The 22,027-nt window shown below is 41.7% G+C and overlaps 1 protein-coding gene and 1 non-coding gene across 5 annotated transcripts; one reads left to right on the forward strand and one right to left on the reverse strand.

Annotated features, from left to right (window-relative positions):
• Window positions 1-315: 315 nt before the first annotated feature.
• LOC101424984 (zinc finger protein 555-like) lies at window positions 316-21,152 on the reverse strand. Of its 4 annotated transcripts, none has more exons than XM_058290260.2 (4): window positions 21,042-21,136; window positions 12,443-12,631; window positions 11,591-11,774; window positions 316-11,209 (listed from the first exon to the last, which is right to left on the reverse strand). In XM_058290260.2, the coding sequence occupies exons 2-4, from the start codon at window positions 12,474-12,476 to the stop codon at window positions 9,829-9,831; spliced, it is 1,599 nt and encodes a 532-aa protein (XP_058146243.1). In that variant the 5' UTR covers window positions 12,477-12,631; window positions 21,042-21,136; the 3' UTR covers window positions 316-9,828. The 4 variants fall into 4 exon arrangements, with proteins under 4 accessions (XP_058146243.1, XP_058146241.1, XP_058146242.1 ...); XM_058290258.2 differs by having other exon boundaries at window positions 7,852-11,209; window positions 12,443-12,569; window positions 21,042-21,152; XM_058290259.2 differs by having other exon boundaries at window positions 7,852-11,206; window positions 12,443-12,569; window positions 21,042-21,142.
• Window positions 1,695-1,824, forward strand: LOC111762260 (small nucleolar RNA SNORA31). The gene has a single exon (XR_002795421.1). It is a non-coding gene; the product is annotated as a small nucleolar RNA SNORA31 (small nucleolar RNA).
• Window positions 21,153-22,027: the final 875 nt, after the last annotated feature.

Raw genomic sequence — 22,027 nt, forward strand, 5'->3', positions numbered from 1 at the left:
ATTAGGGAAATGCAAGTCAAAACTACAATGAGATATCACCTCACACCTCATAGAATGGTCATTTAAAAAAAAAAAAAGGGAACACAAGTGCTGCAGAGGATATGAAGAAATAGGAACACTCCTTCACTGTTTTTGGGAAGGTAGTCTGGTACAGCCTCTGTGGAAGATAGTTTTGTGGTTTCCCAGGAAGTTAAATATAGAATTGCTGTATGATCTGGCTAGGAATATATCCAGAATTGAAAACAGTCCTGTGAAAAGACATTTGCACACTGTATTAGTCAGGGTTCTCTAGGGAAACAGAATAAACAAGAGGTATCTGTCAATAGTATGTGATTTTATAAGAGTCTCTCGTGCAACTGCAGGGATGCAAAAGTCCAGGTTCCACAGGCAGGCTGCCACCTGGGGCTCCAATGAAAGTCCACTGAAGGTTCTTGATGAGTTCTGGGAGAAGTTGGCTGTCCAAAGACGAGCTGGGAAATTCTCACTCAATGTTGGAATCACTTCCCCTTTTAAGGCATTCAGTTGGATAAAGCGTCACTCATTGCAGATGGCAACCTCCCTGACTGATGTAATTGTAATCAGCTATCTATGATTTACCACTGCAGTAAAGTCAATGGCGACTAAAGCCCATAAATACGCTTGTATTACAATTAGCCAGTGCTTGCTTGACCAAACAACTGAGCACAATTACCTGGCCAAGTTGACACATTAGCCTAACCATCACATACACCAATGTTCGTAGCAGAGTGAGATGGAAACAAAATGTTCCCTCAACCAATGAACGAAGAAACAAAATGTGTATATACACAGGATGGAATACTATAATGCTGTAAGAAGAAATGGAGTGGATAGCCCAAGTAGTTGAGCACCTGCTTCCCATGTATGAGGATCTGGGTTCAATCCCCACTAACTCCTAAAAACAAAACAAATGAAAAAAATCAACTCATTGGGGGAGCACATGTAGTTCAGCGGTTGAGTGCCTGCTTCCCATGTACAAGTCCTGGGTTCAATCCCCAGTGCCTCTTTAAAAAAAAATGAAATTGGGACACAAAGGATATCATGGATGAACCTTGAAGACATGCTGAGTAAAATAAGTCAGACACAAAAGGACAAATACTGTATGGTCTCACTAATATGAACTAAATAAGAACAAATACATGGAGTTGAAACTTTGAGTAAATGTTACTAGGAAATAGCAGGAGGGCTGAGTAAGGATACTGATGCTTAATGTATGTAAAATTTTCAATAGCTTGACTGTAAAAGTATAGAAATTTTCAATAGCTTGACTGTAAAAGTATAGGTAAGACATTATAGTGAGTCTAACTATAATAATATGGCTGGTTTATAAATGGGATTGTGGCTGAATGGGGAAGTTTAGGGACATAAATGTCACTTGAAAGAAAGCTAGAGAATAATCTAGGGACTGAATAACAGAATGAACCCAGAGGTGGATGAGGACTGGGGATAATAGTTAAAATACAAGACTGTTCCTCTGTGAACTACAATAAATGTACATTACTTTTACAAGGTGGTAAGAATATGGTGATGCATAGGGAAAATACAATTAATGTAACTTATTGACTATTAGTTAACAGCAATACTATAATATTCTTGCATCAATGTCAAGGGTCAACAAAGGGGTGTTATGGGATTTTTTCTTTTAAACTAAGGAAAATGTTAAAAAATGTACTAAAATGCATCTCTGACAGAACTGGAGCAGTTAATGTCTGCTGCTAAGGTTTCCACTATAGATGCAAGAAAAAGAAGGTCCTTGTACTTTCTGTCTGTCTGGTTGTGGCAGCCAAGATTGAATGGAATATAGGAAATTCTAAAAACATGGGGAAGGGGAAATAATCTCTGGAACTCAGAAATAAACTTAAAAACAGCAAAAAAAAATTTTTTTTAATTTAAATAAATTTTTAAAATGTACTGAGACAATGACTGCACAACTCTGATAAAAGTGAGAGCCACTCATGACAACGCAAGGTGTTGGTGGAGGCTGATGTATGGGATCCTTGTATGATGTTATGCATGTTTGCTTTGTAAGTTCACAACTTTTACTAGATACTTATTTATGTATGTTCATATATAAATGATATAAAGATAACAATAGGATTTGTTGGGGGAAAATACTTTGTTTAGTAGTAATATTTTGACAATGCTCTTTAATCATTAGTTAAAAAGGTTTAACAACAATGCAAGTTATTGGTAGGGTGAGTTTTTATATATGTTTGATGTTATATGTTTGTTTTGTAAGTTCACAACTATTATTACACTTATTGTTTATGTATGAGTGATATATTTCAATACATTTTTTAAAAAGTGAGAGCCACCAACTGTACACTGTAGATAGATCGTACAAGCATGGCACCATATATAATACAGTGAACCATCTTGGTGGAAGATGGACTGTGGTTAACAGTACAAATAGGAGTGTTCTCTCATGAACTATAACAAATGTACAATACTAATACATGGTGTTAATAATAGGGGGTGTATGAAAAAATATACCAAATGATGTAAGTAATGGAACATAAATTAATAACCTGGTATGTTCTTTCATAAGCTATAACACTGTTCCATAACCATGTAAGGTATTGGTGGAGGGGTGATATATGGGAATTCTGCACATTATGTATGATTGTTTTGTAAGCTCACAGTTTCTTTAATAAAAAAATACAGATTTTAAAAATAAAGAGCTAAAATTAAAAACCTAACTGCACACCTATAAGAACTAGAAAAACAAAGCAAGAGGAAGGAAGAAATACAGTTTGGAGAAGAAATAAGTGAAATAGAGAATAAGGGAAAAAAAAGAGCATTAACAAAACCAAAAGTTGTTTCTTTGAAAATATCAATAAAATTGACAAACCTTTAGCTAGACCAAGAAAGAAAATTAGAAGATGCTGATAAAATCAGAAATTAGAGAGGGGACGTTACAGCTGACCCCACAGAAATAAAAAGCATCATAAAAGGCTACTATGAACAACCGTATGCCAACAAATTAGACAACTTAAATGAAACTGGCCAATCCTAGAAACACACAAACATCCTACACTGACACCAGAAGGAAGATCTCAACAGACTGATTACAAGCCAAGAGACTGAATCAGTCATCAAAAACCTCCCAACAGGTGAGGCAAGATAGCAGGTCTGCCAGTCTCTTTCTCCTCAAGTTCAAATGTAGGGATCAGTCCTCTCTCCTTGGGCCTTGTCTCCTTGAGTTTCTCAGGACTTCTTTCTGCAGCTGTGGGTGAACCTGGAGTCCTCTTTCATGTGGCTGGCTCAAAATGGCAGAGCTCCCTTTTCTGTGTGTCTTTCTCTCTGTGTGTTTTCAGTTTATAAGACCCAGCAAGAGGGCGGAGACCTAACCTGGATCATGCCTCACGGATTGAGCCCAGTTAAAACTCTTAAAGTGGTCTAAATCAAGGGCCCCTTACATGAATTTAATGCAAAGGCTCCCACACCCACAGGAATGGATTAGTTGAAGAAAAATCTTTTGGGGAAATTCACAAATTCAAACTGTCCCACTCCAACATGTGTGAGAAGACTCCATGTTTGCCTAAAGCTGCAAAAAGACATAGAAGCCCTGAGAGGTTCAAGGACATACCTGATGACCCACAGCTGAGCTCCAGGAGATAGCAGAGACCAGCAGACCTGTATCCTGCCTCACCACATGGCAGGACTCCAGGGTCTGCCAGCAGCCACCCTTGGGTGAGAAAGCATCTCTGATGATGCCTCGATTTGGACAATTTCACAGCCTTGAAACTGTAAGCTTTTCCCCTGATAAAATTCACATTATAAAAGTCAAATTATATCTGGTATATTGCACTGGAAGCCTTTGGCAAACCAATACAGTCACCTTAGACCCAAGGAAAGAAACAGGTTGAAAGCGAAAGGCTGGAAAATGACATTCCATGCAAAAACAGTAACCAAAAAAAAAAAGCCGGGGTAGCTATATTAATATCAGACAAAGTAGATGCTAAGTGCAAAACTGTTATAAGAGACAAAGAAGGACACTATATATTCATAAAGGGGACAAGCTAACGAGAGGAAAGAACAATCATTAATATTTATTCCACTAACAACAGTGCCCCAAAATACACGAGGCAAACATTGGTGAAACTGAGAGGAGAAATAGTTGCCTCTACAATAATAGTGTTAGACTTCATTACACCGCTCTGTAATATATAGAACATCTAGACAGAGGATCAATAAGGAAAAATGTTTTTTCTTATGAGAAAAGAATATTATCAAGAGATCTTGAATAATATTCTGAATGAACTAGACCTAACAGACATATACAGAACACTGTATCCCAAAACAATAGGATATATATTCCTTCTCGAGTGCTGATTATTCTGAATGAACTGAACCGAACAGACATATTCAGAACACTGCACCCCAAAACAATAGGACATATATTCCTTCTCAAGTGCTCATGGATCACTCTCCAGGATAGACAACAGGTTAGGTCATAAAACAGGTCTCAATGAATTTAGAAAGATTGGAATTATACAAAGCACGTTCTCTGAACAGATAAAGCTGGAAATTAAAAATGGGTGGAAAACTGGAAAATTTACAAATAAATGGAAGTTAACACAAACAATCAGTGGACCAAAGAAAGTGCAAGACTGAATACCATTGATTGTACTCTTTGGATGGATTTACATAGGAAGGAAACATGTATGTTACTAACAGCACAAATAAGCCAATGGGAAAAAAACTGAACCTGTCTTAGGAAATAATGTATTCTTGGATTTCTAGCACCTATAAATGTAATCTTTATAAAAATGCCATTATTAAAAATGGAGAAATAGGAGTATAGGGGTATGATTTTTATTATCTCCTTGGAATATGTGTATATGTTCTGATACATTACAATCTATATGGTAAGTCCCAAACCACCTCAAAAATAACTTCGAAGTGTGAAAAAAATCATTAAAGTCATTGAAATGTTTTACTCAGAACAGTCTTCAGACACACAGAAACAAAAGTGAAATGGATTTAAATCTAACTGTATCAGTAATGTTAAATGTGAATGGGTGAAAATACAACCAGAAGGCATACATTTTGGGAGTGGGTGTGGCTCAAGCAGTTAGGTGCCCACCTCCCTCATGGGAGGTCCCAGGTTCAGTTCCCAGTGCCTCCTGAAAAAAAAAAAAAAGAAAAAGAAAAACAAATAAAACCAACTCAGGGAAGCCAGTGTGGCTCAGTGAAGGGGGTAGGGGAATAAATTTGTCAAACTTCATAAGAAAAAGCGTATGGTGTCTACAGGAGACACACTTTAGATTCAAATATACAAATAGACTGGAAGGAGAAAAATGGGAAAAAATGAGGCAAAGAGGAACCAAAAGATAGGAATGAACAATTCAACAATAATTGGAGACTTTAATACTCTGGCTTTTGGAGGGTCTGGGCTTTCTGCCCTCATGTGATTTTTGGGGAGAGTGACTAGCCCCAGGGCTTGTAGAGGATGGGGCCTATTTTGGTATTTGGGGAGAGCTTGTCCACTGCCCCAGCCCTTGGAAAATATGTGGATGCTGATACAGTACGCCCAGAAGGGAAAATCAACAGTTGACAGATTTTCAGACCTCAGAACCTAATGGAGTTTGCCTTGCTACGGTTCAGACCTATTTTGAACCCATGACCCCGGCTCAAAGGGGATCAGATGTCTAGGAGAATATCTATCTTACGGATGACCCATCATTGTATTTTTTTTTAAGGTACCTGGGCCGGGGATTGATCCTGAGACCTCATGTGTGGGAAGTCGGCACTCAACTACTGAGCCACATTGGCTTCCTTGAGTTGGTTTTGTCAATTGTTCTCCTTTTCTGTTGTTGCTTTTTCAGGAGGCACCAGGAACCTAACCCAGGATCTCCCATGTGGGAGGTAGGAACTCAACTGCTTGAGACATATCCATTTCCCCGTCATTGTATTTTGGAAGCAGATAACTTGCTTTCTAGTTCTCACATGTCCACAGAAGGAGAGGAATATGGTCCCAGGACTGACCATGATATAAATGACTCTGATGAAATTTGGCACTCAGAGCTGTTACCACAAAGTGGAAACAACCCAAGTGCCCTACAGACAGAGAAACCAAATATGGTATATACATACAGTGGATAGGGGAAGTGGACTTGGCCCAATGGATAGGGCATCCACCTACCACATGGGAGGTCCATAGTTCAAATCCCAGACCTTCTATGTGCAGCTGGCCCATGCGCAGTGATGATGTGCACAAGGAGTGCCCTGCCACACAGGGGTGTCCCCCATGTAGGGGTGTCCCCCATGTAGGGGTGTCCCCCGCATAGGGGTGTTCCCCGCGTAGGGGAGCCCCACACACAGGAGTGCACCCCATTAGGAGAGCCACCCAACGTGAAAGCCAAGCAGGGGTGTCCCTCGTGTAGGGGTGTCCCCCGCATAGGGGTGCCCCACGCACAAGGAGTGCACCCCATTAGGAGAGCCACCCAGCGTGAAAGAAAGTGCAGCCTGCCCAAGAACGGTGCTGCACACATGGAGAGCTGACACAACAAGATGACAACAAAAAAGAAATGCAGATTCTCGATGCCGCTGACAAGGATTGAAGCGGTCACAGAGGAGCATGCAGCAAATGGACACAGAGAGCAGACAACTGGGGGAGGGGAGGAGAAGGGGAGAGAAAATTTAAAAAAATAAAAATACATACAATGGTTATATATACACATACATTATTAAGTCAGGAAAATACATACATTATTAAGTCAGGTAATGTTATGATACATGTTACAACATGGATGAACACAGGAAACACTATACCAAGCAAACAATGCCAGACACAAAAGCACAAATATTGAATGATTCCACTTATAAAAATATTAAATAACTGGAATACACTAATAGGTACAGAGAGTAAGTGAAGAATGGGCAGTAACTGCATAATGTTTTCTGAACAAATTGCAGAAAAGATGAAAGTCTGCAGGCTGCCATAACCCTTCCTCAAACTGGCAGGCACAGCACTGCTTTTCTGGGGTACAAATTTTATTAGCAGAAAATTCACTCAAGTCCATTTAAAATTCTTTCAGGGCGGTGGACTTGGCCCAGTGGTTAGGATGTCCGTCTACCACATGGGAGGTCCGCGGTTCAAACCCCGGGCCTCCTTGACCTGTGTGGAGCTGGCCCATGTGCAGTGCTGATGCACGCAAGGAGTGCCCTGCCACGCAGGGGTGTCCCCCGCGTAGGGGAGCCCCACGCGCAAGGAGTGCACCCCGTAAGGAGAGCTGCCCAGCACGAAAGAAAGTGCAGCCTGCCCAGGAATGGCGCCGCCCACATAGAGAGCTGACACAAGACGACGCAACCAAAAGAAACACAGATTCCTGGTACCGCTGACAACAACAGAAACAGACAAAGAAGACACAGCAAACAGACACAGAACAGACAACTGGGGGGGGAATAAATAAATATTCTAAAAAAAAATAAAATTCTTTCAAAGGGACATTAAACATAAATACCCACTCTCTGTAACCCAGTTCAGTGGGAAGTATCAACACCCACCCATGTCCAAACTCATGATCGCATGTCCCTAAACTTCTAACATTGCAAAAATGAGGTTCCACCATGCCTGTGCCTTTGCTTTGATAGGGAATCACTACAGTTAACTTCACAGATGCTGGGCTGTCTCAGTGTCACTCCCTACTTATAGACACACCTGCGCAGTTCTTGAAACAGTGTTAAGACAGATGGTGGATATATAAACAAAATTAAAGATGACACGTTCACTCCCTGATACCACTATGCTACAAAGAGATCATACATACAAGGCACACCTGGCACTTTCTATTACTTCACCTCCGAGTTTATTTTCCTTCCAAGTTCTTTTTCCTTCTTATGAACCAAAATGTTAACATTCTTAACGTACTTTTTCCTATAAAACTCTAGGCAACAGGATTGCAAGGACTTGTTTGATGCCACTATATCCAGAATATAGAGGACATTGATCACTTGTGCTGAGTTGTGTGCATTTTGAATAGTGTGTTCCTAGCACGAGGGACTAAATATGAGTTACTTGATGGCAAACACTTAGAATGGTGTACACATATTTCACTGTTTAGATAATAAGTGAGAAAGGCAGTAGTATTCCCAGACTGGGACCCTCACCACTAGGACAGGTTTTATCCGTTGAAGAAACAATCTACATACTTCCATCACCAGACAAGGCTACTCAGTGTCTGTAATGGATCGTGACAAAAACAAAGGCACTCTATCATCAAAAAATTACAAGGCTGGGCAGATAATCCACAGTCACAATGGGATATTTTGAATGAAGACAACATTTGTTTGTATTCAACATTTTTAAGAACACTGTTAACAGGGTATACTCTATCTACAGAGGCCTTTCTTTTTTACACACACAAAAAAGACTTTGGTTTTAATGACATGATCGAACTCAATGACTGAATATATACTGAGGGACTCCATTCTACTCCAAGGCACAAGCAGCACACATGATCTCCCTGCTAGGAGGGAGTTATCCTCCCCACAGGGTCTGGGTCAGCAGTCACCGGCCAGGGCAGTTGAGGACTGAAATCCCCCCTGCTTGCTTTTTCTGAATACACCACTCTAGCTGGACGGTGGAATCAAGTACATAAAGCCACTAGCAGTATGAATAGAACCTGATCCTTGCTGTACAAATTAAACTGCATACAAATGCTCAAGTACAGGGGTGTCTGAAACTGAGCAACAATCTCAACCATATGGACACACGGGGGCATACAGGAACATGCATTTGAATGTATCACTGATGTGGAGCATGTGGAGACATCTGTGGAAGACCACAGCTCTCAGAAAATGGGAGTCAAGCAGCTGAGAATGTTCCTGAAGGGAAGGGTCAAGAATGAGGAAGGAATCGGGAAAATACGCTGGAAGCTGGTCCATAACTTGCCTGTGTATGTCTTATCACCCTGTTTTATGATTCCAAAATCTCAGTAATGGCCTTCTAACTTCTGCATCCAAGTCTTATGCAATTAGGGTGGTGAGCTCTACCATGCATCCATAACAAAACTCAATTCTGGAAAACGTACTTTCCCATTACCCATGTTGACACAGTATAATCCAAGAGAGCTAGCTCTAATGCTAGGTTTTATGGTCATACCATAAGTCTCACTTAAGTCAAACTCTAGCATCCAAATCCCAATCAGAATCAAGAACAAAGGGCAAAGAGAAAACTGATTCCTGTTAAGAATATACTCTGATAAATTATTTACAAATACACACCAATCATTTATTAGCACAGAAAATAGCATAAGGTGCTTCAGGCTAAATAAATAAATAAACTTTTCTTAGTAAGAAACAACAGTGGAATATCAATAATTGGTGACATCCACTTCCTGCCACATGAGGCCAGTTAGAAAACCCCAACCAATACCAAGTATAATTTTTCATTGTACCCTTAATTATAGAACAATTATTTCTATCATGATGTAAATTTGGGGGAATATTCCACAAGTTAATTAGCATCAACCATTCTCAGTTTACATTTATAGAGTCTCCCTTCAGTGTGATTTTCCACACAGTTTTGTAATGATGAGTACCAGTTGAAGGCTTTCCCATACTTTTCACATTTATAGAGTTTCTATCCAGTGTGTATCCTCATGTTTTTGTGTAGATAAAATCCAGTGTTCCCCACATTGTGTCATTCTTAGGGTTTCTCTTCATTGTGCTTTCTTGCATGATTTTTAAGGATAAGGACCTACTGAAAGCTTTCTCACACTTTTTACAGTAATAGATTTCTGACCAGTGTGCATCCTTTTTGTAAGGTTTACAGCCGCTTGAAGCTTTTCCCACACTGCATTTCTAGGGTTTTCCTTCACTGTGCAATCTCATGTGGTTTTTATAGGATGAGGGCCAGCTGAAAGCTTTCCCACATGTTTCACATTTATATTGCTTCTCTCCCATATGTGCTCTAACATGTCCTTGAAAGGACTCAGCCCAACGGAAGACTTTGCCACAATACTTACATTCATAGGGCATCTCTCCAGTGTGAATCCTTTTATGTCTTTCAAAGGATTCTGGAAAAGCAAAGGCTTTGCCACACTGTTTACACTGATAGGGTTTCTCTCCAGTGTGCATTCTCATGTGTCCTTTAAAGTATCTTAGCAAACGGAAGGCTTTTCCACAATACTCACATTCATAGGGCTTCTCTCCAGTGTGAATCTTTTCGTGTCCTTTTAATGAACTGAGACTTCGGAAGGCTTTGCCACACTGTTTACATTCATAGGGATTCTCGCCGGTGTGCATCCTAACATGTCCTGTAAAGGCTGTAAGCCAACGGAAGGCTTTCCCACAATACTTACATTCATAGGGCTTCTCTCCAGTGTGAATCCACTCGTGTTTTTGAACTGACCTGGCACAAGTGAAGACTTTACCACACTGTTTACATTCATAGGGTTTCTCTCCAGCATGCATTCTCACGTGTCCTTTAAAGCACTCACGTGACCGGAAGGCTTTCCCACAATACTGACATTTAAAGGGTTTTTCTCCAGTGTGAGATTTTCCGTGTATTTGAAAGGATTGAGAATACCTGAAGTTTTTACCACATTGATTACAATGATAGGGTTTCTCCCCCGTGTGAACCCTGTCGTGTCTTCGAAAGGAGGCAGAAGACGTGAAGGTTTTAGCACACTGTTTACATTCATAGCGATTCTCTTGAGTGTGTGTTATCATGTGTTTTTTAAAGGATCCGAGATAAACGAACTCTTTTCCACATTCCTTACACTTACCTGCCTTCTTTCCACTGTGAGTTCTCGCATGTCTGGTAAAACTTGAGAACTCATTGACAAAGTTCCCAGACGGCTGGGATTCATAGGTTTTATCTGAAGTGTGAGTCCTGATATGTTGACTGAGCCAATAGCGATAATGGGAGATTTTCCCTGAAAATTTACATATGTAGGCTTTCTTTCTGCTACGAGTTCTCATGCATGTTCTTAGGTAGGAAGGAGAAGTGCAGGCTGGCCCACTTTCTTGACAGTCATCTGGTTTGTGTCCAGTGAGACACCTGATGTGTTGCTTAAGGGAGGAGTGATGCATGAAGGCCTTTCCACACTCACTGCATTCATATAGATGTATTCCAGAAGGAGTTTTCTTATGCAGAGGAAGATTTGGCATCTGGCTCAGGATTTCTCCACATTGATCAACTTCATTATTTTCACAGACTTTCTCCTCCATATGACTTCTGCTAAAAATGAGAACAATATTAATGATTTGTTTCTTAATGACTTAATATTTATTCTTCAGTATTAGAATTACATTTTTACCATTGTCAATGAAAGTGGTTTTCTACCCTTTGTGAAATGACAGCACAGTAAACATTCTGATTATTATGGAAGACAGCATGACCCTCATCATCATTAAAAGTGTTTCTCATATATGGGGTTTCCCAATACTGTTTCCAACTGAATTAGGTTTCCAATACTGAACAGGTATTTCACAGATAAGAAAGAAATAGTTCAAGTAAAATTATCTGAAAAGAAACAAATTTGAAGCTGGATGTGCTTGTTTTGAGATTTCATGATGTACTAATATTCATTCTCTTTTGCGAACGGTTTCTCCTACTTACCGACAATGCCTGCCCAGGGTTTTGAACTGATTTTCAATGTTACAGTCGGCCAAATATTTTCGTAGAGCACTGGCACTAGAATCATTTCTTGTGAATTTTGCCAGTATCTGTTCCTTGCACATCTTTTTCTTAAAAACACTCTTCTGAGCCACTGACCCACTGGCTTGAAATTTAGCCTCCTCATCTGTAAAATTCAGTGAACAAATATTATAGGGAATATACCAGTAAGCAAAGGAAGACATTCAGAGATTTCCATTTCAGATTGTCATCAGAAACAAGTACAGGGGGTCAAAAGGTAGGCAATTTAACAAACACAGTAAACTATCCTGATGTTGGGGAGAAAAACAAAAAACCCTTGATATGTGCACCCATGCAAATACTTTATGCCAGGAGTTTGTAAACAAGGGGTCAATGAGCTTGGATTTAAATTTTAAAAAAACAGTGCTCTTGTGGGGATGTGTTGGTGCAGATGTGATCTATTTATTAAATAATACACAGTAGAGTGTGGACTTAGTAAGGAGTCCGTGGCTTTCACCTGACTGGCAGAGGGGTCCGTGGAACAAAAAAGGTTAAGAATGCCTGTTATACGCACTCTGACGAAACTAAAGGAGCTTTAAGTCTCTTACCCAAGACAGAAAGAAAAACTCAGTTGAACAGATTTTCATTGTCATGGAAATATCGGATTCCAGGTCCATGGTGGCTGAGACTATGCCTAGCTTATTTATTCATATGGCTGAGACCATCCCTACCTTATATGCCATACCCTTCCCATATGAAAAATGTGGCATTGATTGACGAGCAAGCAATACCTGTTCTCTAAATGCTTACATGAAGAAATGATGCCACTCTTACCTACTGAGGAGAGGTTCCCAAAGGTTTCCAGCATTACATCCCTGTAGAGATTCCTCTGAGAAGAATCCAGCAAAGCCCACTCCTCCAGGGTGAAGTTCACAGTCACATCCTCAAACGTCACTGAGTCCTAAAACATCCCACATACGTGTGTAGGAAGATGAGTGAAGATGACAGCACTGGGAATCTACACTGAATTCATAGAAAGTTCACATCAGACTCTGTGAACTCCCAACACTGATGCTATGACTTGGTTGTCAAAACTTGTCCACACTCATTACCTCAAGCACCAGCATGGACACATTGAACTTATCTCTACATTTTTACTGCAGTGATAGTTGCATATTCTGTTAATGTAACTGCACACTTAAAATGGATAAATGGTATGGTACATTGGGTATATGTCAATAAAGTTGTTTATAATAAAGCTAACCTATACAATGGTAAAACCAATCTCACCTAAGTAATAAAGTCTAATGAAAGAGAAGCATCCTAAAAGAAAATTTTAGGAAATGACATTAGATAATACCAAAACAGAATGAAATAAATGAAAGATGGAATCTGTTCTTAAAAAGAACTCAATGTCAGCCAGATGTCACCTCTCCCAAGAGACCTAAAGACTTTACAAAATTCCATCAAGTACCCTGTATTAGTCAGCCAAAGGGGTTCTGAAGCAAAATACCAAAGCCTGTTGGTTTTTATAAAGGGTATTTATTTGGGGTAGGAGCTTACAGATACCAGGCCATAAAGCATAAGTTACTTCCCTCACCAAAGTCTACTTTCACATGTTGGAGCTGCTGACATCTGCCAGGTTCAGGCTTCCTGGGTTCCTCCCTTCCTGGGTCTTGCTTCTTTCTGGGCTCAGGGATCCTCTCTTCCAAGGGCTTGCTTCTCTTTCCTCTGTGTACTTACTTCCCAGGGTCCCAAAGTAAAGAGTTTTGCATCAAACTCCAACATCAAAATTCCAACATTAAAAACCCTCCCACTCGATCTTTTGCCATGCCTTTCATCTGTGCGTTCCCCCCATCATGGGGTGGGGGCTCAATGCCCTAATGATGTGGCCCAATCAAAGCCCTAATCATAATTTAATTATGCCCAGATACAGGCCAGTTTACAAACATAATACAGTACCTATTTTTGGAATTCATAACTATATCAAACTGCTACATACCCCAAAAATATTTTTTAGGACTTAACAAATACATCATCTCCAAAACTATTTTAAAAATATATCTCAAGAACATTGCCAGTATTCAGAAGAACAAGGTGAATGCGCGTGCCTCATCTCACATATATCAAGGATTTTAAAACTATAGTGATCCAGTCATATAGTATTAGCAGGGAGATAAACAAATAGAGTAAGTTCACAGAAAAGTATCTTGAACAGGCCCCCATGTATATGGAAATCTGTTGAATGACAGAATAGGCATGGCAGAGCACTGGTGGAAATGACATATATGGATCAGCGACAAACTTATTTAAATGGAATATTGTATTCACATCTGTTCCTTGTATAATTGTAAGTTTACTACAGATTGAAATGCGAAAGAAAAACCAGACTACTTCCAGAGTTGGAGGCAAATGACCTGATGATGTAAGAATAGGGAGAATTTTCTCATATAAGAAAAAAAAAAGAATAAGCCATAAAGGAAGAGACTGACAAATACCAACTATATTAAATTTAAGTGAGTGAAAAGATAAACTACAAACTGGGAGAAAACTACTTGCAATACATACCAATATCCAAGAATGAGTCTGTGGACTAAAAATGGATGAACAGAGAAAAAAATTAAAAATAGGAAAATGACAAAACGGATCTAATGAAAGGGAAAACACCAGTATGATGGCTAATTTTCCATGTCAACTTGCTTAGGTTGTGGTGCCTACTTGTACAGTCAACTACTACTCCTAATGTGCTGTGAAGGTATTTTGTAGATGTGATTGGCATCTATAATCAGTTGACTTTAAGGGAATTTCCTTCAATATTATGGGTGACCTCACTGAATGAGAACCCTGACTGGTACAGACCACATATGACAAAAGGTCAACCTCAGCAATAAGCAAATAAGAAATAGCAAAATAAAATCTCAAGCAGAATACCTATAAGGCATATAAATGTGCTCAAGTGTTCACAGAGCAGTGTCACTGTGGGTGAAGATTCACACAATAAACAAAAGAATATCAAATTTCCATCCTGGGGAGCTCTGCCACATTCTCTAATGGGACAGCAAGAATCCCCGGAGTACAGGGGCAGTGACTAGTGAAGGCGTGACGGACCACTGACAGGTCTTTAATACTGATGTTAGTACTTACAAACCTTTACTTTTGAAACTGAAAGTTAAGTTTAGTATTATATGTTGCCTAAGAGTTTCCTCCTGAGAGCCTCCTTGTTGCTCAAATGTGGCCTCTCTCTAAGCCAATCTCAGCATATAAATGCATTACCTTCCCTGCCAGCATGGGACATGACTCCTGGGAATGAGCCTCCCTGGCACTGAGGGATTGCTATACGCACCAGCTAGCAATGCAACTGGAAAAAGACCTTGACCAAAAGGAGGAAAGGGTAAAGACAAATGAGTTTATATGGCCAAGAGACTTCAAAGTGAGTCAGGTCATTCCAGAGGTTTTGTTTATGCACATCTCCACAGGATCTCATTGCCAAAATAAATATTGCCTCAAATTGTTGGGCTTCTGAGGGTTCTGCAGACAACCAGACACTATAGGCAGGGCAGACAGCTCAGGAGTTTAGTGCCCTGCCAGTGGACATTACCTGGGAATTTATGCTCCCCAGCGTGACAGAATTGAACTCAGTTGTGGTTTCCCGACACATGGCTCTTCTGCCCCTTTTATTTGCTATAGTTAGGACTAGATTGATAATTGTATGTCCAAAAGACTTAGACCTTTGGGTTGTCCATGTGCCAGCTGGGTCCTGAATCTTAACAGAGTTGCAGCACCTATTCTCGAGTTCATTCAACTCACCCAGGACAACTAACAAGGAGATGATGATGGACAATGACCATCCCAAGGAACAGAGAGAGTCTATAACTTCAAGCAAGACAGTCCCATCCATCTGCCCCATGGGATCAAAACCTACTCTCAATTAGAGGTGGAGTGGGCATCACCATCTCAGAATCCTCAATGAATGATGGACTAGAGTAAACTTACTGGTGGTATTCTACTATAGACTTACTGTGATTCTAGCAATGGAAGAACTTTTATCATTGATGTGGAGGCAGTGGCCACCTGAGGTTCTAAGGGGAGGGAGAGGGAAAAGCAGGTGTAGTATGTGGGCATTTTTGGGACTTGGGAATTGTTATGAATGACACTGCAATAACAGATACAGGCTATTATATATCATCTTAACTTAGAAAATTGTGCAGAAGAGAGTGTAACCTACAATGTACACTATAATCCATGCTTAGTGGCAGTGCTTCAAAATGTGTTCATCAATTGTAACCAATATACCACACTAATGAAGGATGTTGTTAATATGGGAAAATGTGGGAGGAGTAGGGAGTGGAGCATATGGGAATCCCCTATATTTTTTATGTAATATTTATGTACTCTAAGTATCTTTTTAAAAAAAAAATTTAAGGTGTTAAAAATAAAATTTTAAAAATATATTTAGGGAACATTTTGGGATTGGAATGCTCAGAGACCTTTAAGGAAAAAAAAAAAACTCAAGCAGATCCCATTTCACACCAATTAGAAGGGCAAAAAGGAGTAAATCACATAATCCCAAGTACTGATTTCAGATGGAATTAATAATTGCACACAGTGGTGGGAAGGTAAACTGATACACTCCACTGTCATTTCCTAGCAAATTTGAACTTGGCCATGATCCACAATGCATGGAGGTTTATTATGCAATTAAACTTAGGAGAATGAAACAAGGATAGGAGCCTAAAAAATAAACATCAAAACACCCAAACACTGTGCACACTGGAATGAGAGTAAAGTGGATGGCCCACAGTCTCACAAACCATCATGTGAGAAACACACAGAGGCAAGGAAGCCACAGAAAACCCATTTCAATATAATCCATTAATATTTAATAAAAGTTGAACAGAAGAAAAACAGAAAACTGTCTATTAGAAAATAATAAAAGAGTAAAGTTATGGGGAAAAAAAAAGAATCAGGACAATGGACATCAACGGGCTAGACAGACTGAGTTCAGGGAGGGGCAGGCCAGGAGATTCTAAGAACTGCCAAGACCCATTTATTAATTGTTCATGATGATCCCAATGATGTTTTAATTGCTATTACTAATAAAACTTATTGTAAGATATTAAATTCTTTTGAGACTATATCTCAAAAATGTTAAACATTGAGGGAGTTCGGAAAAGAACATGATTTTTATCTATCTATATTATCCTCTAAAATGGCAATCTCATTTTAATTCATAGTTTTGGAAGCAAAAGTTTGGAAACATGTCAAGTGTCTAAACAGAATCAGTTACATAAGCGCATCATTGTATGTACATTCATAAAACCCAAGGACATTAGATATTCATATGAAAAGTTCTTTAGGATTTATCAATAGAATAAGTAAAGTGCATTGTGGTGTGCACACGTTACTTTCTTATAAGATGGGGAACAATGCATTTATAATTTTTTTTTAATAACAAGAAACACTGCCAGGATGCATGAGAAATGGTTAATATTGGTTAAGTGGGGGTGGCTGAAGCATAGTGTGAAAGTGACCTTGGGACTTGCTGGCAGTGAGTCTTCATTAGACTTGCTTACCTTCTGGATATTTTTAAACCATTGTATGTATACTTATGTAATATAACAATTAACTTACATATTTACTTTTTAAAAATTGAATTAAACCAATCTCAAATTAGAATGGTTACTGAAACTATTTGAGTTAATCCTTTAAGTACGAACATTTATGAAAATGCAAAACGTAAAAGATGAGATTTATCAAGTATCTCTAACTAATGACAAGGGCATCACAGTTTGTACTTCCTATCTGAGACACTGGAGTATATTCAGAAACGACTAGCATAGTCGAAGCATCGAGGGTGGGCGTAATCTGTTCAATAGATTAGGATATTCAAGGTCATAAGCTTTTATTTAAAATGGGAATTCAACTGTCTTCTAAATAGGCATGCAAAAGTACAAAAACAGGTCTAGAAAATGAAAAAATGTACCTGAGAATTTAAATAAACACATTTCATATCTTGAGGTTCCCTTGACAAAAAGGAACAAAAATTCTGTTTGAACAAAAATTCTATTTAATTACAGAATGTGCGTGTGTTCCTCGCATCTTAAGTTTCAATCCACCTAGATCTTCACCAAGAAAATACAAGTCTTACATGCTCAGACAATACAATTACCAAATGCTTAGGACACCAATAGTTAAGACAGCAGCAGTATTTCATAAAAGAATCAAGGGGAAGAAGAACAAGCATCTGAATCAGCCCAGTAAGCAGCCTGCTTCACCCAGGGTTCATGGGGAAAACTCAGTCAGAGGGTGAAATACTCCCAAGCTTGGGTTCCAGCTTGGGGCCCGTGAGGCACAACCTCTGGGGTGGGTCAGTCCTTGGAATGGAAGGGAGGGGACCTGGGTAGCCCAGGAATTAACTTGGGGTACTCCTCACCCTCCTCTTCTCCCCTGCCAGTATGGAAATGCTCCCTTCTCCAGGTTTCAATTCCCACAGCAAGGAAATGTTCAGATGGATTCAGCTGAAGATCCTGACCCAAATGAACTCTTAAATTCATGAGCCCAAAAGAGGTTTTTTCTACGTCATGTACCATTACTGGGAGCAAAAACCAACCCTCCTGGCTACAAGCGGCCACAAGGAACCACAACCTCAGAAGGGGCTTCATTCCCAATCTCAGCTGCCTGTCACCTGCAGCTTCTCCTCAGAGGGGAGAGGGGGGAACAGGCTTGGGCCACTGCAGAGAACACCTGGGCCTTCAGTTACCTCCCTTAGCAGGATCAAGACTGGCCTCAGCTTGGACTGGAGGCCTCAGGGCTCTGCGCCCGGTCAAGGTTATTCACTGCTCTCTCTGGGCCACCACTGAAACTTAATTGAGACAAAGCCAGTGGGAACACCGAGCAAAATCATTCAAGCCCACTACTGATGCATAAAGGAGGGAAGGAGGGCAGCGGATGTGGCCCAGTGGTTAGGCCGTCCGTCTACCACATGGGAGGTCTGCGGTTCAAACCTCGGGCCTCCTTGACCCGTGTGGAGCTGGCCCATGAGCAGTGCTGATGTGCACAAGGAGTGCCCTGCCATGCAGGGGTGTCCCCCATGTAGGAAGCCCCACGGGCAAGGATTGTGCGCTCTAAGGAGAGCCGCCCAGGGTGAAACAAAGTGCAGCCTGCCCAGGAATGGCGCTGCACACACGGAGAGCTGACACAACAAGATGACGCAACAAAAAGAAATACAGATTCCCGCTGCCGCTGACAACAACAGAAGTGGACAAAGAAGACGCAGCAAAGAGACACAGAGAACAGAACAGACAACGGGGCGGGGAGGGGAGAGAAATAAATCTTTTAAAAAAAAAAAGGAGGGAAGAAAATGGCAAAGCCCTTTTTTTTTGGTTCACAAGAAAACCCAAGTTTCTATTCCTTTCAAAATATGAAACTGCCTGCTTATTACTTCAGGGTAATAAATTGTTTGTAAACTATCTGCTAAACACCTCTAGGTATTGCAAAGCTCATCCCATAGTAACAGTAATTAATCTCCAAAGTCCAGATAACAGGAAACAAAAGAATTGCCCATTACACAAATCCACCACCCTGCAATGAAGAGGAACTAATACGTTCAGAAATATTTTGAAATGCATCGATTTATCCATCACGCTTTGGGGTGGTGGTGGTGGTGGTGGTGGAATTGTTATTTTTCTGTAAGGCATAATAGAAGGATTTTCTTTTTTCCCCTGTGATCTCTTTTCCCACCAGCATTCCCAAAGCTCGGCCCTGGAATTCCATTTCTTTTCACCCAAAAGAAAAAAGCAGACCTGAGAAGAAACCGTGCAGAAGAAAAAAGGTGAAGAATTTTTAATAAATGCAATGTAACACTGGAATTCTTTTTTTTTTTCTTCTGATATTCGCCTCTTTCTGGCATCCCTGGAAAGATTTAGTATTGCTCTCAAAATACATTTCTGCATTAGGCTCATTCAGTGAATTCATCTTTTCACGGTGACAAGCCACGGGGCAGGGGCAGCTGAACTGGAGCCCAGACCTGTCTCACTCCATCCACTTCGGTCATGCCAACACGGGGACCTTCCCCCACCTGCTTCCTGCCCTCCCTCCCAAGAAAGGAAAACTAGGTTTGGGCAAGAAAATCCCTGGGTTGCCCCCCAGGGAGTATCTGAGGTTGCCCCCCAGGGAGTATCTGAGGCTTCTTCCCAAGCCCATGAGATCTCCACCCTTAAGCCCACTGCCATCCACCACCGGGAGGTCACCCCGGGGCTGACGGTCACTAGACTCCACAAGAAAGAGGGCAGCTCCGGGCTTCCAGGGTCAACCCCGGTGTCCAGCGGTCATTCTCTATTTTCCTCTCCTATAAAACAGTCGCGAACAAAGAGCAGATGCAGGCCCTTACATACCCTGCCATAACCCACTGAACGGACGGGACAGGGTAAACTACCAGGTAAAGTGTAATCCATGGGGTGCAGCAGTGCTCCAAAATGTGTTCCCCAAATGCAATGAATGTGCCATGATGATGAAAGAGGTGGTTGATGTGGGAGGAGTGCGTGAGGCGAGGTGTGGCGGTATAGGGAACCTGTTATATGTTTTTTTTTTCCTACAACCTCTTTCATCATTGTGGCACATTCATTGCCTTTGGTGACTACATTTTGGAGCACTGCTGCACGGCATGGATAATAGTTTACATTGTAGTTTACACTCTCCCCCAGTCCATTCGGTGGGTTACGGCAGGATATATAATGTCCAGCAACTGTCCTTGCAATACCATATAGGACAACTCCAAGTCCCGAAAATGCCCCCACATCATTATATTTTTAATGTAACATTTCTTGTGATCTATGTCTCTTTTTTAAAAAAGAATTAAATAAAAAAAATTTGTTAATGCACTACAAAAAAAAATAAACTTAGTTAAAATTGCAAAAAAAAAAAAGGAAACCTTTGAAAAGGCGCCATCTAGGCACCTTGTGGAAAAACGCACACACACTGCAAACACTGCCTGTGTGAAACGTAGCCCCGGGACAAAGAGGACGAGGTCAGGTTTCCCCTGCAAATGGAAAGCTCGGGGAAAATGGGATCCCCCGGAGGAGAAGGGCGGGGGGGGGGGGGCGCGGGACCCACCCACCACCCTGCGGGGCTCGTTCTCTGCGGGCTCCGTTGGGGGAAGGGTCCTGAGAGCGGGGACCCTCCCCCGGGGCCTCCCGGCGCCCACCCCCGAGTCCCCGGAGCGCAGAGCTGCCCTGGGGGTCGCTCCGGGCCGGGGGCGAGGGCGCGGCGCGCGGGGACGGGGCAGGACGCCCGCGCCCACCCTGCAGGCCGAGGGAGCCCCGAGCCCCCGGCCTGGCGCGCGGACGCGACCCGCGGCCCCGCGCCCCCAGCCGGTTCCCGCCGGTTCCCAGCCGCGTCCGGCTCCCCCCCACGACCCCCTGTCCCCCGCGCTCACCATTTCCGACCCGCCGCCGGGGCGGGCGACAGAGCGACGAGGCGCGGCCACCGGGCGGGCAGGGGACGCTCAGGCCGCGCGCCGAGAGGGAAAGCGCACGCGCGGGGGGGCGGGGCGACGCCGCGGCCCCGGCGCCCCTGATTGGACAGCGCTCCTGGCCCCGCCCCCTATCATTGAGTGACAGGGGGGCGTGAGGCCGCGTGGCTTCTGCACAGCCGCATTCAGGAGCCCGGCTGCTGGAGGGCACAGGACCTGCTCCCACCCGGGCATAGTTACCTCCCCGCTTCCAGAAGACACGCGCGTCTTCTAGACGCTCAGGGGACCCTTTCTTCTTTTTTCGTGGGGTCCCAAGAGGTCAGATTCAGATTCCAATGGAGCCATCCCCCTGTCTCAGAGCAGGAGAGCGTCCGGCCAGGTCACAGCCACCCACGAGGGTTTGATGTCCTCCAAGGCTCAGGAGCTCGGGGTGAGGCTGCAGGAGCCGGGAGCGAGAGTTCCTCCCACGTTCTCTCTCAATCCACTCATATTTTCAGCCACGAAGATGAACATCTTACACAAGGAATTAGTAAGCATTATTAATAGTTACTGTACATGAAAAAAACCTGGAATTATATGGCAGCAATATCGTATAAAGGAATCAAAGGGGAAGAAAGTCAGAGTTTTGTGAAAACTTTGAGCACATTTATTACAATCCCATCACAACAAAACTTCACGACAGCATGTCCAGGCTAGTTTATTGTGACCTTAGCTAGGATTAGTCATGATACTACAAAGAATTTTTTTGCAGTGAAGTTTAATTTGTTAGTAGGTATGTGTTGACATTAAGATCACCAGATTAAATGGATGTACTGTCAAGTCTTAACATAATAGTAATGGGTTACTGGAAAACTAAACTGTTAGGACCAAGTTGTTTTCCCATTTCAAAATACCTATGAATATTAATATATGATTTGCAGATATAAATTTGAAAAAGTAAAATATAGAAA

Source organism: Dasypus novemcinctus, chromosome 30, assembly GCF_030445035.2.
Source record: "Dasypus novemcinctus isolate mDasNov1 chromosome 30, mDasNov1.1.hap2, whole genome shotgun sequence".
Taxonomy (NCBI): Eukaryota; Metazoa; Chordata; class Mammalia; order Cingulata; family Dasypodidae; genus Dasypus; species Dasypus novemcinctus.

Excerpts from the sequence above, each read along its gene's own strand:
- LOC101424984 (XM_058290258.2), bottom strand. Across the intron at positions 11,775-12,442 it reads TGGGAACCTCTCCTCAGTAG|ATGAGGAGGCTAAATTTCAA; the intron begins GTAAGAGTGGCA and ends TGAATTTTACAG. Across the intron at positions 11,210-11,590 it reads ACCCTGGGCAGGCATTGTCG|CAGAAGTCATATGGAGGAGA; the intron begins GTAAGTAGGAGA and ends TCTCATTTTTAG.